We start from the raw sequence: 15620 nt of genomic DNA, 5'->3' as shown, positions 1-15620 counted from the left end.
CAATCATTTTTAAGTACTCACTTGATGAGGCTGGATCCACTGAAAGTAATCTTCCTTTCTTAATGCTCATTGTGTCACATAATATAGCCTAATCATAGGAATGACTGTCTCGTTATACTCAGAGTTCACAACCACACTGGAGAGGAAAGACAGAGACTCTTGGGGGGCCATCTTATAATAATCCCTACAACAACTCCTACAGGTATAGCAATTTTGAAACTACTGTCTATGTAGCATTGAACAAATAAGTAAATATAGTTACGATGCTGGAAGCCAAGCTTCTCACTGTTAAAGAAGTGAATTACAAGTATAGAATGGGGAAAAGATAGGAAGTTGACGTAGAATTGGATATAACCATACGAACTTATGATTTTTCATAAATTTTATTTATTTTTTGTCTGGATGGTTTCTCCCCCACTCCTAAGTCTGTCTTGGAGTCTAGAAGCAATGACACCCTAGTAGTAATGAATATATCAAATACCCAGATCTTGTATTCTAAATTGAATTCCCTATTAAAAGGAGCCATGGATTAGAGAAGTAGGTAACATCAGAGCAAGAAAAGTACATCATGAGCCTGGAACATTTTGTTATACCAGAATGTAAGAAAGTACCCAAGAAATGATGGGGACACACCACTTAAGGAGTTTATATTAAATAAAAAGTTGTGGAAATGTTCAGAAAAAAAGAAATACAAGGTATTTCAAATCACTGAACTTTTTAGAGTTACATCTGTAATTAAAACCATCAGTTGAAACTGCTTAAGGAAACAAAAATATACCTGGAACTCAATTATTTTAATAAATATTAAATATTTTACTTGTTAGGAGAACATATTTACCAGTAAAAAGACATGACTAATATATTTCATCTCCAAATAATAAGGGCAACTTTTTGGAACATTTGGGTATCAGAAAGACTACACGTACTATTCAAAAATAAATAAAGCATTTTGAAAAACATTTTCTTCCTAAAGTTTCTTATAATTTCCCTTCTAACTTCCATAATTAAATTTCACTCATGGAGAAATCTCCCACTAACAGGTCCAAGCCTACTGGAGTCCCCCAAATCTGCCCTCTCTAGTTTAGTCACGTAGTTAAGAAATAAATGGCACAGAACTGCTTTGATGCTGAAAAGAAAAAGGAATAAAGACAATTCTGGAGAAAGGCTTAACAATATCAACTCTAGATAAATTGATTTTAAAAAGCTTGATAATGAGATCATCAGACTTAACAATACCAACTCTAGATAAATTGATAAAAGTTTGATAATGAGATTATCAGACTATCGCCATGAGCATTTACTTATTTACCTACTAAAACATCTTTCAATTTAACATAATACTGATTTGTTACAGAGTTTTAATATATAGGAATATTATATTGGCTTCATAGTCACACATTTGTAGTCTCTAGCCAAAGAGCCCCATATGAATCTCAGGCAAAGTGTTTGCCTAAGAGTTGAAAGTAATGGAGGAAAATACTTCCTGACTGGAAGCAATGTACCAAAATTCTGTTTTAGGATACATGAGTTTAGATGACACTATAAACATAGTTTTTAAAGTATGCTTTCGACATGAAGGCAGGAGAAGTCACAATGAAAGAGGAAAAACCACTCTGACCGTTCAGAATCCTGGATGCTTACAGGCTGGAGCTGCTGAGCACACAGAGCAGAAGCTGGCAAAAGCTACAGCTGGGCCCTTCAGATGAAGCTGCATGGAGGCAGCAGGGGAGAAGAGGGCCTTGGTGGCCCCCAAGCTAGCAAGACCACACTAAAAGGTTTCCCGTGGATCCACATAAGAGCTAGGAGCCACAACAACTGAATAAAAGGAGGCACTCAGAGGCTGGTGAGCCACTGCAAGGGACCAGAACAAGGAACATCCCATGGGAAGTGTTTGGAGCATGGATGGTGGGAGAGACGGGCCCACCAGGAGAACACTGGAGCACAGCAAGGACAGTTGATCTGCCCCTCAATCAACACAGGAGCACTCAGAGGAGACTGGTCATGAATATAGAATTCCATGGGGTGCAGTTTGATGAAAAGACTCCGGCCCAGACCAGTGCTTCTACACAACCCAGGTGCACTGGATCTCACTAGACCTGGAAGTACCTATAAAGTCAACCATTAAAACCTGAGCTACACAAAAAGCCTTCCCTAGGGAATCAGCAGTAAAGCAGCAATTTAGCTCAACCACAGAACTCAGGTACTTGTCCCCAGAGGAAGTTCTACCATTTTAAAAGAAGCAAAGGACAACAAAGTTCCAATGCAGAGTTTAAGTGGTGAGAACAGCAAATAATCCAACACAGAACTGTAAGAAAAAACAAAATACCCATAGACCAGAGACAAATTTTGACATTAACTAGTAAAGGTTTCACATCACCAAAGAATACCTATAAAACCTAGAAGGATCAGAAGTCCCCTGGCTTGGTGGGGGGGAGGGCTGGGGGCCTCAGCCATGCCCCCCAACACCCCAAACCAGTCCTGAGGGTGGGGATCTGAGTGCCTCTGCCATGGTCCCCTGACACCTGCAACCAGCCCAGCAACAACCGCTGAGCTGCCACAGGAAGCACTCCAGGCTTTCCCGAGCCATAGTGGTTGGGGGCTGAGGGCCTCATCCATGCCCCCCGACACCCACAACCAGCCCAGCAATGACCACCAAACCACCACAGGAAGCCCCAGGCTCTCCTGAGCTGGGGAGGTGGGGGGCAGAGGGCCTCAGCCACGACCCCCCAGCACACGCAATCACCCCAGTGACCACCACTGAGCCACCACAGGAAGCACCCTGGGCTCTCTCAACCTGGGCAGGTGGGGAGCCAAGGGCCTCAGCCACACCCCACCGACACATGCAACCACCCCAGCAACCATCACTGAGCTGCTGCAGGAAGCGCCCCAGGCTCTCCTGACCCAGGGTGGGGGGGGGGCCAAGGGCCTTGGCCACACCCCTCAGCATGAGAAACCAACCCAGTGATAACCACTGAGCCGCAGCAAGAAGGTACTCAAGCTGGGGTGGTAGGGGGCTAGGGCTTCTGCCATGCTCCCATGACATCGGCACTCAGCCAAGCAATGACCAAGGCACCACTGGAAGCCCCCTGGTCTCCCCTGTGAGAATGAATGGGGGTGCCACAGGCCTCAATCCAACCTCTCCTCCTTCCTCCTTCTTCCATCCCATTTCCTTCCCCTTTCTCCTCTCCCCCTTCCTCCCAACTGCTCTGCAACAACATCATAAAATATAAAAAATATATTTTTTTAAAGAGTAATACAAATGTTTCTATAAACTGTTTGAAGTACTGTTGCATATGAATACACATATATAAAATGATGTAAAGAATAGAGATACAAATGTAATAATGTAAAAGTTTAAAAATATAATTGGAAGGGACTGTTTATATTTGAAGCATGTAACACTCTAACGTGACAGATCAGATATATTAAATTGCTTCCTTTAACATCCTATTTGTTGAATTTTCCAGTAAAGCCATAAGTTATTAATTACTCTTGGAATCAGAAAAGAGGTTAAAAAAAATTTTTTTTTAAAAGAGTGTCCTATCAAATTTACCTCTTTCAAATAATAATAGTTGCAGCACCTAGACCGATCATTCTAGCCAAAGACTACAATTAAGATATCAGTAACATTTCCTAGACAAGTAGTTAATTAATCTTATTGGCTTCTGGGAAATGGAGATAGTATAAACCATGATTTTAAAATCAAACTAGAGATAATATTTGGCAGGGTGGGATGACTTATAGTACGTACATGTGGTATTTATCCCTCTGTGCTTTGCTTATTTCACTCAATATAAGTTTCTCCAAGCTCATCCATGTTGTCGCAAATGGGAGAATTTCATTCTTTTTTATGGCAGAGCATTATTCCATGGTGCATATATACCACATTTCCCTTATCCAATCTCCCATCGATGGACATTTTGGTTGGTTCCATATCTTGGCTATTGTAAACAGAGCTGCAGTAAACAAGGGAGTGCAGGTATCCCTTTGACATGATGATTTTCATTCCTTTGGGTATACCCAGAAGTGGGATTGTTGGATCATATGGAAGATCTATCTGTAGCTGTTTGAGAAAACTCCATACTGTTTCCCATAGTGCTTGTACTAATTTACAGTTCCACCAAGAGTGTAGGAGCATTCCCTTCTCTCCACATCCTCGTCAGCATTTGTTATTGTCTGTCGTTTTCATTACAGCCAGTCTAACTGGGGTGAGATGATATCTCAATACAGTTTTAATTTGCATTTCCCTGGTGACTAGTGATGTTGAGCATTTTTTCATGTACCTCTTGGCCATTTGTATGTCTTCCATTTGAAAAATGTCTATTCAGCTCCTTTGCCCATTTTTTAATTGGGTTATTTTTTTTTTACTGTGTAATTGCTTGAGTTCCTTGCATATTATGGATATTAATCCCTTGTCAGATGCACAGTTAGCAAAAATTTTCTCCCACTCTGTAGGTTGTCATTTCACTCTGTTGATTGTTTCTTTTGCTGTGCAGGGCTTTTTAGCTTGCTATAGTCCCAGTTGTTTATTTTTTCTTTTGTTGCTTGTGCTTTTATGCTCATGTTCGTAAAGTCTGTGGCCAGTTTTAAATGCTTTCATTTCCACAAACCAGTTATTTAAATAAAGTTTTGCATTCCCAAAAGCTTTGAGTGAAACAGATAAAAACAGAAATATTTGAGTTTAAGATAGGGAAGATGATCTGGAGCCCTGTCTGCTTTATTTCCTTACTACCTTCACCCCCAAAACATATTTGGTGGAATCTACTGGGAAATGATTTTAAGGAGAGAGTCATGAGAAACTCTAATAGAATGCATGAAAAAATAAAATAAAATTATTCAAGCCACCATTACAATTATCTTAAAATTATATTTGAATTTTGTTCAAATCACCTAACACATACTGAACACTCAATAAACAATCAGTCAATAAGAAAAAAAAGGGCACGGCATTGTGATCCTCATCAGATTTAAGAGGCACTTCATTAGGGTTCAACACAGGGCAGCTGGAAACACACTATACTAATTTAATCCAATAACTCAACCAGAGCACCGAAAATAGATTACAGCGGATTCTTTTCTTTTCTTTTTTTTTTTTTTAGTGACCAGTAAGGGGATCGTAACCCTTGGCTTGGTGTCCTCCGCACCGCACTCAACCAGTGAGCGCACCAGCCAGTCCTATATAGGATCCGAACCCGCGGCCTTGACGCTCCCAGCACCGCTGCGCTCCCAGCGCCGCACTCTCCCGAGTGAGCCACAGGGCCGGCCCCAGCTGATTCTCATTATGCATGGTAGTTATGGTCTATAAAGTTCCATGAACACTGAATTAGCAAATACAGAGTTAGGTTCCTGCAAGCCTCTGGTCATATTTTCATCAACAAGTCAACACATAACTTTGTTTTATGTGTGTGTTTGTGTTTAAGGACACCTTATTTAATATACAGTGTTGGTTCATTAACATTGAACCCACAGCCACCAACACTATATAGCTCATGCTTGAATGAAGTGTATCTACCACACGTTTTTTTTTTTTCTCTGTAAGGCACCTCACGGACTTCTTGCTCTTGGAAACACTAGGCAGCACTACAGTAGTTCAGCACTATGCTTGGGGGCCATTTTAAACAGCAAAACCACCAACAAAAAGCATTTAAATTTTTAAAAAATTTAAAAAAAAGAAAAGACATGATACTAAACAGACCACAAAAAGGACACTTGATTACAGTATGAGAAATGAAACAAGAAGGCAGGGTGTTACCTCGTTCAAACTCAAATTTCTTGCCACTCTGTGCAAACACGTGCCTACAAATGACCATTAAAGTGTCATAAGTACTGATTTGAGGGTTATAAAAGAATTTTAGCAAGTAGTCTGTGTTCACAAACACAGAATCTACAAATAACGAGGATTGTATTTTCTTACACAACCAAATCTCATACAAGATTCTGGTTCAGGCTTAAGAATTAGTGTGTTAGAAGAAGGTACTAGAACAGGATGGAGGAAAAAGTAAAAATCAGAATTAAAAGGAAGGCTCAAAATTCTGCATCAACCATGCCTACTCGCACTTTAATATACCTGTGTTAGACTGCATTACTGTTCCCAATTCAACTTTATATTCACAATCTCTGCCACATAACACTGCAGTTCCTCCCACGAGGGACAAGGCATATTTCTCCACTCTATTGAAGTTAGCCATGGCCATGTGATGTGTTTTGGCTGTTGGCTGTTAGTGGACATGATATAAGCAAAGGCTTGAAATGTACTTCCAGATTTGAGGTTTCCTTGTGTTTCTATGAAAAAAACACGCCCTCAGGTAGTCCACTGGTCTAAGGAGGAACAGCAGACAAATGGAACAGATCTAGATTCTATCTGCAGAGAGAAATGGAACAAATTTAGACTCTATCTGCAGCTTGAAGCAAAGCCCAGCCAAGAACAGCCAACCCACAGACATACTAACAAGAATAAACAGCTGTTTTTCCAAGCCCTAAGTTTCACAGTATTATTGTGGCTATAGTTAGCTGATATTTAATATATTTACACATTAATTTAAAAATACTATTATCCTATAACAATTTTTTACATAAAAAGGTTGATGAGACTCTCTTTGCTTCTTGCACTAAAAGTCTAACACATAGTAGCTGGGTAGTGTGTTTCCAAAGACAGCTGCAGCAATATTTCCCATCCCACATGATCTTTTACAGTTTGACCTTGCCAGTCACTCATCAGATGGTGGGGTCTACCTTCTCTCCCCCAAATTTAGGCTGGTTCTATGATACTGTGTGAGACCTGAAGCCAGATATTAAGACATCTACAGTTTCCATGTTTGTCCCTCATGGAACTCAGCCATCAAGCAAGAAGTCAAACCCCTCTAAGACCACCACACTGAGAGAAGACCCAAATTAGACACATGGAAAGAGAAAAAGAGACATCAAGAGGGGAAGGGGTGGAGAGCTGGGGTGAAGAAGTCACAAAGAGAGAAGACAGAGAGATGCCATGGAATAGAGCACTGACTGTAAACCATCTGAACGAGGCCATTTTGGACCTCATCACCATCCTAGTGCCTCGGCTGAAACTATATGAAACAGAAAAAACTCTTTAGCCAATCCATACAACTGTGAGAACTAATAAATTGTTACTGTATTAAGACACTAACTTTTGGGGTAAATTATTATATGACAACTCAAACAAGTTGTTAATAAATGTGTGCTAAATTAATTAAATTCATTAAAATATTCTGCTTAAGGCTTACCTTGGTGTTGGCCATGTCCACAATATATTGGTCTCCCTTTATACATTCCATTACTTCAAAACCATCTCTGTCAATCACCTTGGCCTGAGAGCTTCCAGATACAACAAGAATCATGTCTCCTGTGTTACTGTACTGTAATGACTTGATCTGATGGCTACGCAAAAGAAAAAGAAAATAGTCTGGTGAGACACCAACCATAATGTTTATCTTCTCACTATATCAAGCACTGCCAGAAAAAATGTTACACAACTGCAGAAACTAATAATTCCACAAAATTGGAACGTCACCCCAAATGGACCCCTCAACACCTACTGGCTATCCTTTTAGCTCTCTCTTCCCACTCTCCACGCAATCTATTAAAACCTTCTCTACTTACCTTACACCTTTCAACCCAACCAACTCTCCCTCTTTCAGCTGTTGAATCTTCTGGTTCTTTCCCAGAAGAAACAAATGAGAACTGTCTCAACTTTCTCCCATTAATGTTATAAAGTTATCTGTACCTGAACTCCTCTCTTCCTCCTACTTTTCAATTACAATGGTGGAAATGAATCTCTTACTGCACAAAGCAAACTACACTTCCTGTAACCTGGATCCTATCCTTCCTAGTCTCCTCAGAAACTTCTACTGACTATCCTCTCTCTCCTGCCCTTCACACTTAAGCTGTTTTAACAAGATTTCAACCCTCATCATCTCCTTTATTTCTCTAGCACTAAAGTATCCTTTCCACCCTCACCAATCCACTAAAACTGATATTGCTACTGTGGCTACAGTAGTGTGCCAGCCAGAACTCCCCCTTGAGAACTGAAGTACTCATTCTCCCAGCTTCCAGAAATTTGCTGGCTGATGACTAATAGCTGAACCCTCAGGAATTTCCCTGAGTTGCAGAGAACTTCTTCACCCAAGGTTATGCTACAATCCCAAAGCAGCTCACATTCAATGACTGGTCAATGTGCAGCAAAAAGGTCTAGCCCTGTGCTTCACTCTCGAATACTGCAGAAGGATTATTCCAGCCTCAGATCTCCCTGTGGGATCAGTTGACGTTGCTGCTGTAACCACACAGATGGAGAAATTCAATTTCTCCATCTGCTAATGCTGTTTCTCATGCACCCTCTCTCACAGGAGCTGACCACAGAAGCACTCCCCAATAAACTTCTAAATATAAATCTTGACATCTCGTAGTGTGTTTTTGAAAAACCTGACCTGAGAAAGTTGGTACCAGAAGTGGTCCTATGAAGCCAACTCCAAAATGAGATTTTCAAGTTGTATCAACCACTTGGACTCCAACACTGATGGTATATAGTCCTTAACATGCTGTTAGCAGTACAATCACAATTGCCAAATCTTTTGTTTGTGAAAGAGAAAGCATGGCAGGTGCAATATTTCAGGCATTTGAGAAGTACAGAGTAGTAGTTAAAAGGAGAAGGAATTAGATAGCTGTTGCTAGGAACAGTCGATACAATGGAGAAAAACAATGAGAGGCTAAGGTGATAAATCCCCACTTAAAGACTATAGTGTGGAAAGCCAGAGGGTCTCTTTAGCAGCATATAAAGACAGAGTTATTGGTCTTTGTCAGGTAAGTGGTATGCAGTCATTCACCTGGTAATGCATGTCTTTCTATCACTATTAAGAAGGAGCACCAAAAGCAGTAACAGTCACATGCAAGCAACAGCAACACACATTCATATCCCTGAACCAGAGTTATATTCACTTTCCTACCCTTAGTCTTTTTTTTTTTTTTAAGATGACCGGTAAGGGGATCTTAACCCTTGACCTGGTGGTGTCAGCACTACATTCTCCCAAGTGAGCTAACCAGCTATCCCTATATAGGGATCCAAATCTGTGGCCTTGGTGTTATCAGCACCACATTCTCCCAAGTGAGCCACGGGCTCACCCTTACTAACCTTAGTCTTAATACAATCCTACGGGATATGAACCATCTGAACAATCCAAAAAAATTCAGGTAGATCCATGATCTTGATGACATCATGTTAACCGAATCAAGTGAACAAGAAGTAGCAAACACACTGGTAAGACACAAACTTTCCAGAAGAGGAGCAATAAACCCTATAACACATTAGGAGATTCAGACAAGAAGATGTGGGGAAGAGAAATGTGGATAGACATATAAAAGTGGGCACAAATTATGAAGCTCTATATATCACACATTAATACCAGAGATTAACTTCAAAAGAGGGAATGAACAACTATGCAGACAAAGTGACTTGACCATCAGCTAGCCTCTGTCATTATCCCTTCTGGTCTTAACACAATAGGCTTATAAATGAAATAGCTGTGGTGGCAGGAATGGAAGTTATTCATGGGCCCAACAGCAAATCCCTAAAGTTGACCTAACTGTTGTTGCTGCTGAAGATCCAAAAAGGCCTATGTTCATTATTCATTAATTATTTTTTAAAACTTCCTGGCAAATTAGGATGAAAAGGGTATGTTCATAAACTGATAAATAGTATTATTAAGAAAAAAAACTACTGCAAACATCTTACTTGACATCAGGAACAAGACAAGTTAGCCCATTTTCACCATTTCTATTCAACATGTAATAGAGGTCCTTGCCAGTACAGTATGACAAGAAAAAGACCACTTGATTTATGACAAAGGTGGTAAGAAAAGTCTTCTCAATGAATGATGCTGGCTCAATTGGATATCAATATAGTAAAAACAAATCTTGGTCCCGGTTTTACACAATAAATAAAAAGCAATTCCAGGTACAGTGTAGGTCTTATTATTTTTAAAGGTAATACATCTAAACTTCTAGAAGATTACACTGATGACACTGGGTTAAAAAACTCTAATCATAAAAGAAAACATCGCAAATTTTAACTTCATCAAAATTGGGAACTTCTGGTCATCAAAAGATATTACAAGACAATGAAAAAACGACCCACAGTTTGCAACTGAAGATATGCCTGATATTTAACCAATAAAAATCCTCAGATCCAAAATATATAAAAACTCATAAAATAATAAGAAAAACATGAACAATAGAAAAACGTTCAAAAGATCTGAGCACTTCACAAATGATATCCAAATACAGGCATACCTTGATCTATTGTACTTTGCTTTTGTGCTTCACAATAATACTTTTTTTTTTAAAACAAATTGAAGGTTTGTGGCAATCCTGCATTGAGCAAATCTTTCAGCACCATTTTTCCAACATTGCTTAGAAATAAAGTATTTTTTAATTAAGGTATGTATATTGTTTTTTTAGACATAATGCTATTGAAAACTTAATAGTCTGTAGTACAGTGTAAACATAACTTTCCTATGCACTGAGAAACCAAAAAATTCTTGTGACTCACTTTACTGCAATCATCGCTTTATTGCAGTGGTCTGAAACCAAACCCACAGTATCTCAGAGGTATGCATGTACCCAATGATGTTATGAAAAGTTGTCCAATCTCACCATTCATCAGGAAAATTCAAAATAAAATTATAATGAGATACTACTATATTCCCACCAAAGTGAATAAAATTTAAAAGGCTGACAATACAAAATGTGACAAGAATGCAGGGTAACTTTTGCTGATTATGGATAGAAAGGTAAATTGGTACAATCGTTTTCAAAATCTCTTAGGATATACTAAAGCAGAATATATACATAACCTATGGCCTAGGAATTCCACTCCCAAGTATATACCCAACAGAAATATAAATATGTGCTCCAAAAGACATCTACAAGAATATTCAGAGCAAAAATATTCAAAATGACCCCAAATAGGAAACAACACAATTGTCCACAGGAAAAAAATAGATAAGAAGATGTATATTCATACTGTAGAACACTGCATAGCAATTAAAATGAACAAGTTTCTGCCATACACAGCATGGATAAATCTTACAAATATAATCAAGTGAAAGAACCCAGACAAAAAAGCATATATGCTATATTTTCTCATTTAAGTAACACTCAAATACAAGCTAAAGTAATCTATGGTATAAGGAGTCAGATGAGGAGAGTGAGGGTAATATCTGACAAATGAGCCTCTGGTGCTAGTAATACTCTATTTCTTTGATCTGGATGACAATTACAGGGATATGTTCATTTTATGATTAGTCATCAAGCTATAACCTTAGAATTAATGTATTTTTCTAAATATTACATTTTATTTTAAATATTATAAAAATGAGAGACATCTGATGCAAGTTTACATTAAGGTCCTTAATTCACCAATACATCAAACAAGGACATTACCATATTTTACATTATAATTTAAATCTTAAAGTCTATGAAATTCTCAGAATAAACTAAGAAAGCAAATAACATGTAATACTTTTTGTAGTTTAAATTCTTTTATTTTTATGCTTAAATGAGCATGCTTCAGTTTTCAAGAATTAGGTGAAAATTTTTATATATCCATTGCTAAATATAGTGCACATAAATTAATCTAAGAATTTTTATACTATAAAAGGTGAACTTTTATTCATTAATGAATAATTTAACCAAAAATGTACAAACAGAAGAATGTTTATTACAAATATAGGAAACATAAACATTACTAAATATAGGGAAGTACCAACATATCCAGAAATAAAAGTTTATTAGGGTGATGGTTCTTTCAAGCAACAAATAGCAAAGAAAAACTTGGTTTACCATAGGAACTATTAATTTACTTAGGGATTTGATAAAAGGTCAGCTGAGGTCATGCAGAATACTAGGAACAAGTGTTCAGCCAGACCTCACAAAGAACTCTTCATTTAGTAGCTTTACTAATGTGACAGATATACTCTACTGACCCAAGGAGGAACTCCACCAACTACCCTTTAGCATGTGTTTCTCCCAATTCTGCTTTGCCATTATATGATTCAAGTATACTGTCTCTGTTTCTATTACTTCTGTTATGACCAATTAATTTTCCTCTATACCTCCCACTCTACTTATTTAAGCCTTCTGCTGTTTTGTGGTTTCAATTCCATCAGAATTACTCATGCTTTCTGTTTTCTCTGTTTGTACATATTTGCTCTGCTCCCAAGGCTGTCTGCTTCCTTAGCAATGTGCTGCATGTTTCAAGCCCCAAAGAAAAAAGAATATCAAAGACATGGCCAATCATCAGAGTGTAGAGGACCACAGTTAGGAAGAGCCAAACCATTAGGTTTTGTTATAGGCTTGAGGGCAGCCTATGTTTAGGATGTTTTGGGGATAGATCCTGTCCCCACCCTATCTATGGTGACATGTCAGAGTCACACGTTATTAAGAAGACAAAAGGAAGCCCACAGAAATATAAACTATGTAAAGTACTTCAAGGCTTCTAAGAATGGAGCTATCTAATTCACATTGCCCTGTTTGTTATTTCTCCACAACACTAACCACGACCTGTTATTATAAATATTTTGTTTATACTCCATCTTTCCTTATTAGAATGAAAGTTCCATGAGGACAACACTATACTTATTTAGTATTCTATGTGCACAACCTAAAACAATACCTGGCAAATAGTAGGTGCTCTATAAATACTTGTCAAATAGATACAAATACTACAAAAATTCGACGTATATTATTTGTGATATGTATAAACATTAAAAAAGAGGTTATAAAATAATATGTAAAAATGGTACTAGTTGTATAAAATAGAAGTATTTGCCTATGTGTGTATAAAACAACAGAAGGAGAAATACAACAATGTCAATAATACTTAACTCCATGTGGCAGAAATATGAATAATCTGAAATAATATATACATGTGGGTGTGCATATTTATTAGGGCAAAATAAGCTACATATTATCTTAATCAGAAATAATAAATTATAAAATTCTCACAGAACCTGAAAAATTGTTGGGGTTGTCCAATGAAAAAAAAAAATCTACCCTTAGACAGGAAGAAATCTATCACAATGACAATTGCAATATATGAGTGAAGTCACCAAGATAATGGAACAGATGGTCCCCAGCATCACTCTCTCTCACAACTGATCAGTTTGGAAGTATTAAAAAGCTAAAACTGCAAACCTGGGACCACTGGAACTCAGCGATAAAGGAAGAAAGACCTGCAGAGTATGTGATGGCGGGAGAAGCTGCAGCAATAGGGAGAAGGGACCACTCCAACAACTTCCAGCCCCAGCCACTTCAGGGCTGACCCAGTGAGGGGTAGGAAGAAGTTGTAGCACATGGAGCAGGAGCCAGCAAAAGCTGCAACTGAGCCCTTTGTGTGAAGTTGCTTGGAGTCTACAGAGGAGAAGGTCTCAGAGCATACCATAGCAGCCTCCAGGGCTGTGAGACCAATGACAGGGCTCCCTTGGACTCCCACAGAAGCAAGAGACCACAACTGACCTATGAAAGGAACCACCCAGAGGCCAGTAGGTCACTGTGAGGGATCCACTCACGTCCCACCCCACAGGATGCTTTTGGAGTGTCAGATGGAAGCTGGCCTGCCAGGGGAACACTGGAGCACATTGTGGGCAGCTGAAGTGCCATGTGATCAGCACAGGCCCACTCAGTGGAGACTGGTCAGGGCAACAGAACTGTAGGGGGTGCAGTTTGCTGGAAAGACCCAGTCCCAGGCCAGAATTTCCACAAAGCCCAGATATATCTTACCTCACAAGACACTCAAGTGATTAAAAGGCCAACAATTACAATCCAATCCACACAAAAAGCCATTTCCAGAGAATCATCAGCAAAGCAGAAATTTAGCTCAATCATAAAGTTTAAGTACTTGTACCCTCAGGAAGTTCCCTCAATTTTGGAATTAACCAAAGGACAAAAGTTAGTTCCAGTGCAGAGTTTAAGTGGTGGTGGTAACTAAATAATCCACCATGGAATTAAAAAAAACAGAACAATAACAAAAACCCTACAGACCAAAGATAAAGCTCTGATATTAACCAGGAAAAGGTCTAACACTACCAAAGAACACCTATAAAACCTAAAAGAAAGTCAAGGGTTTCGATTCCCATACTGGCCAGCTGCCAAAACAAACCTAAAAGAAGTAGGAGTCTTCTAAAATGCCCAGGCATCAACATAAAGACAAAAAGATCAAGAAAGAACAGAGAAATACAAAACAACCAAAGGAAATAAAGCACCAGCAATGGACCCAGAGGAACAGCAGATTTAGGAAATGTCTAACAGAATTCAGAATAACCCTCTTAAGGATGTTCAGGGAGTCACAAGAAAATACAGACAGAAAATTAAATGATATCTGAAAAACAATCCAGGAGCAGAATAAGAAACTTGACAAAGGAACTGAATCAATTTTTTAAAAACCAAGGACAAATTTTAGAAATACAGAATATATTATCTGAACTGAAAAACTCAACAGGAAGCTCCAACAGCAGACTTAATCATACAGAGGAAAGAATCAGTAAGCTCAAAGATAGAACATATAAAATTACCAAATCAAAGGAGCAAAAAGAATGAGAAAAAATGAAACAGAAATACAGCAAATATGGGACTCTCTCTAGCTAAATAACCTCTGCATAATTGGCATACATGAAATAGAGGAAAAAGGAAATGATGTAGAAAGCATATTCAAGAACATAAAGGCTGAAAATTTACCAAGTATGGAGAAAGATGACAGCATCCTGATACAGGAAGCTCAGAGGCCAACGAAATTCAATCCAAGGAGGAACACCCCAAGGCACAACATAATCAAATTATCAAAAACCAAAGACAAAGAAAGAACAGTGAAAGCAGCAAGAGAAGAAGAAACACATAACAATCAATAGACCCCAAATGTCTCTCAGAGGATTTCTCAGTAGAAAGGCCAGAAGAGAATGGGATGATATATTTGAAGTACTGAAGAAAAAAGACTTGTCAGCCAAGAATTCTATATCTGGCAAAACTAACCCTCAAATATGAAAGAGAAATAGTCTTTATCAGACAAACAAACCTTAAGGGAATTCATTAACACTAGACTTGCCTTGTAAGAAATGCTAAAGGGAATTCTTCAATCTGAAAGAAAACAATGCTAAAAAGTAGCAAGAAAACATTTGAAGGCACATAACTCATTAGTAAAGAGTTCACAGACAACCTCAGAATATTCAAAAGTCATAAGAGTGGTGAATAAACTGCTTACATCCTTAGCGTGAAGACTAAAGGAAAAATCTAACAACAATAACATATACAACAACCATACAAGTGATACACAATATTAAAAGATGTAACCTGAAGCAACAATCTGTTGCTTCAAATCTGTTGCAAAAAGCAGGGAGGTCTCTATACCGGTCAGGCAACCAAAACAAACAAACAAAAAAAAGTAGGGGAGAATGGCACCTAAGCATAAAGTTGGCTTTGTGTTTTTCTTTTTTTTTCTTAGATATCAAAGTTAAATTGTTATTAGTCTAAAATAATGTATTATAACTATAATGTATTTTGTAAGTCTCATGGTAATCACAACACAAAAACTTATGAGACATAGTAAAAGTAAATGACAA

The 15620-nt window shown here is 38.3% G+C and overlaps 1 protein-coding gene across 1 annotated transcript in view; it reads right to left on the bottom strand.

The window, feature by feature from the left end:
* WDR70 (WD repeat domain 70) overlaps positions 1 to 15620 on the bottom strand; it is a 359712-nt gene that overhangs the window by 246876 nt on the left and 97216 nt on the right. The window contains exon 8 of the mRNA XM_063087213.1: positions 7242 to 7395. Within this exon, the coding sequence (XP_062943283.1) occupies positions 7242 to 7395 (154 nt within the window). The remainder of the gene's footprint in view (positions 1 to 7241; positions 7396 to 15620) is intronic.

The sequence above is a fragment of the Cynocephalus volans genome, chromosome 2, assembly GCF_027409185.1.
Source record: "Cynocephalus volans isolate mCynVol1 chromosome 2, mCynVol1.pri, whole genome shotgun sequence".
Lineage (NCBI taxonomy): Eukaryota > Metazoa > Chordata > Mammalia > Dermoptera > Cynocephalidae > Cynocephalus > Cynocephalus volans.
The sequence above is the reverse complement of the archived record's forward strand: the minus strand, read 5'-3'. Positions and strand labels throughout refer to the sequence as shown.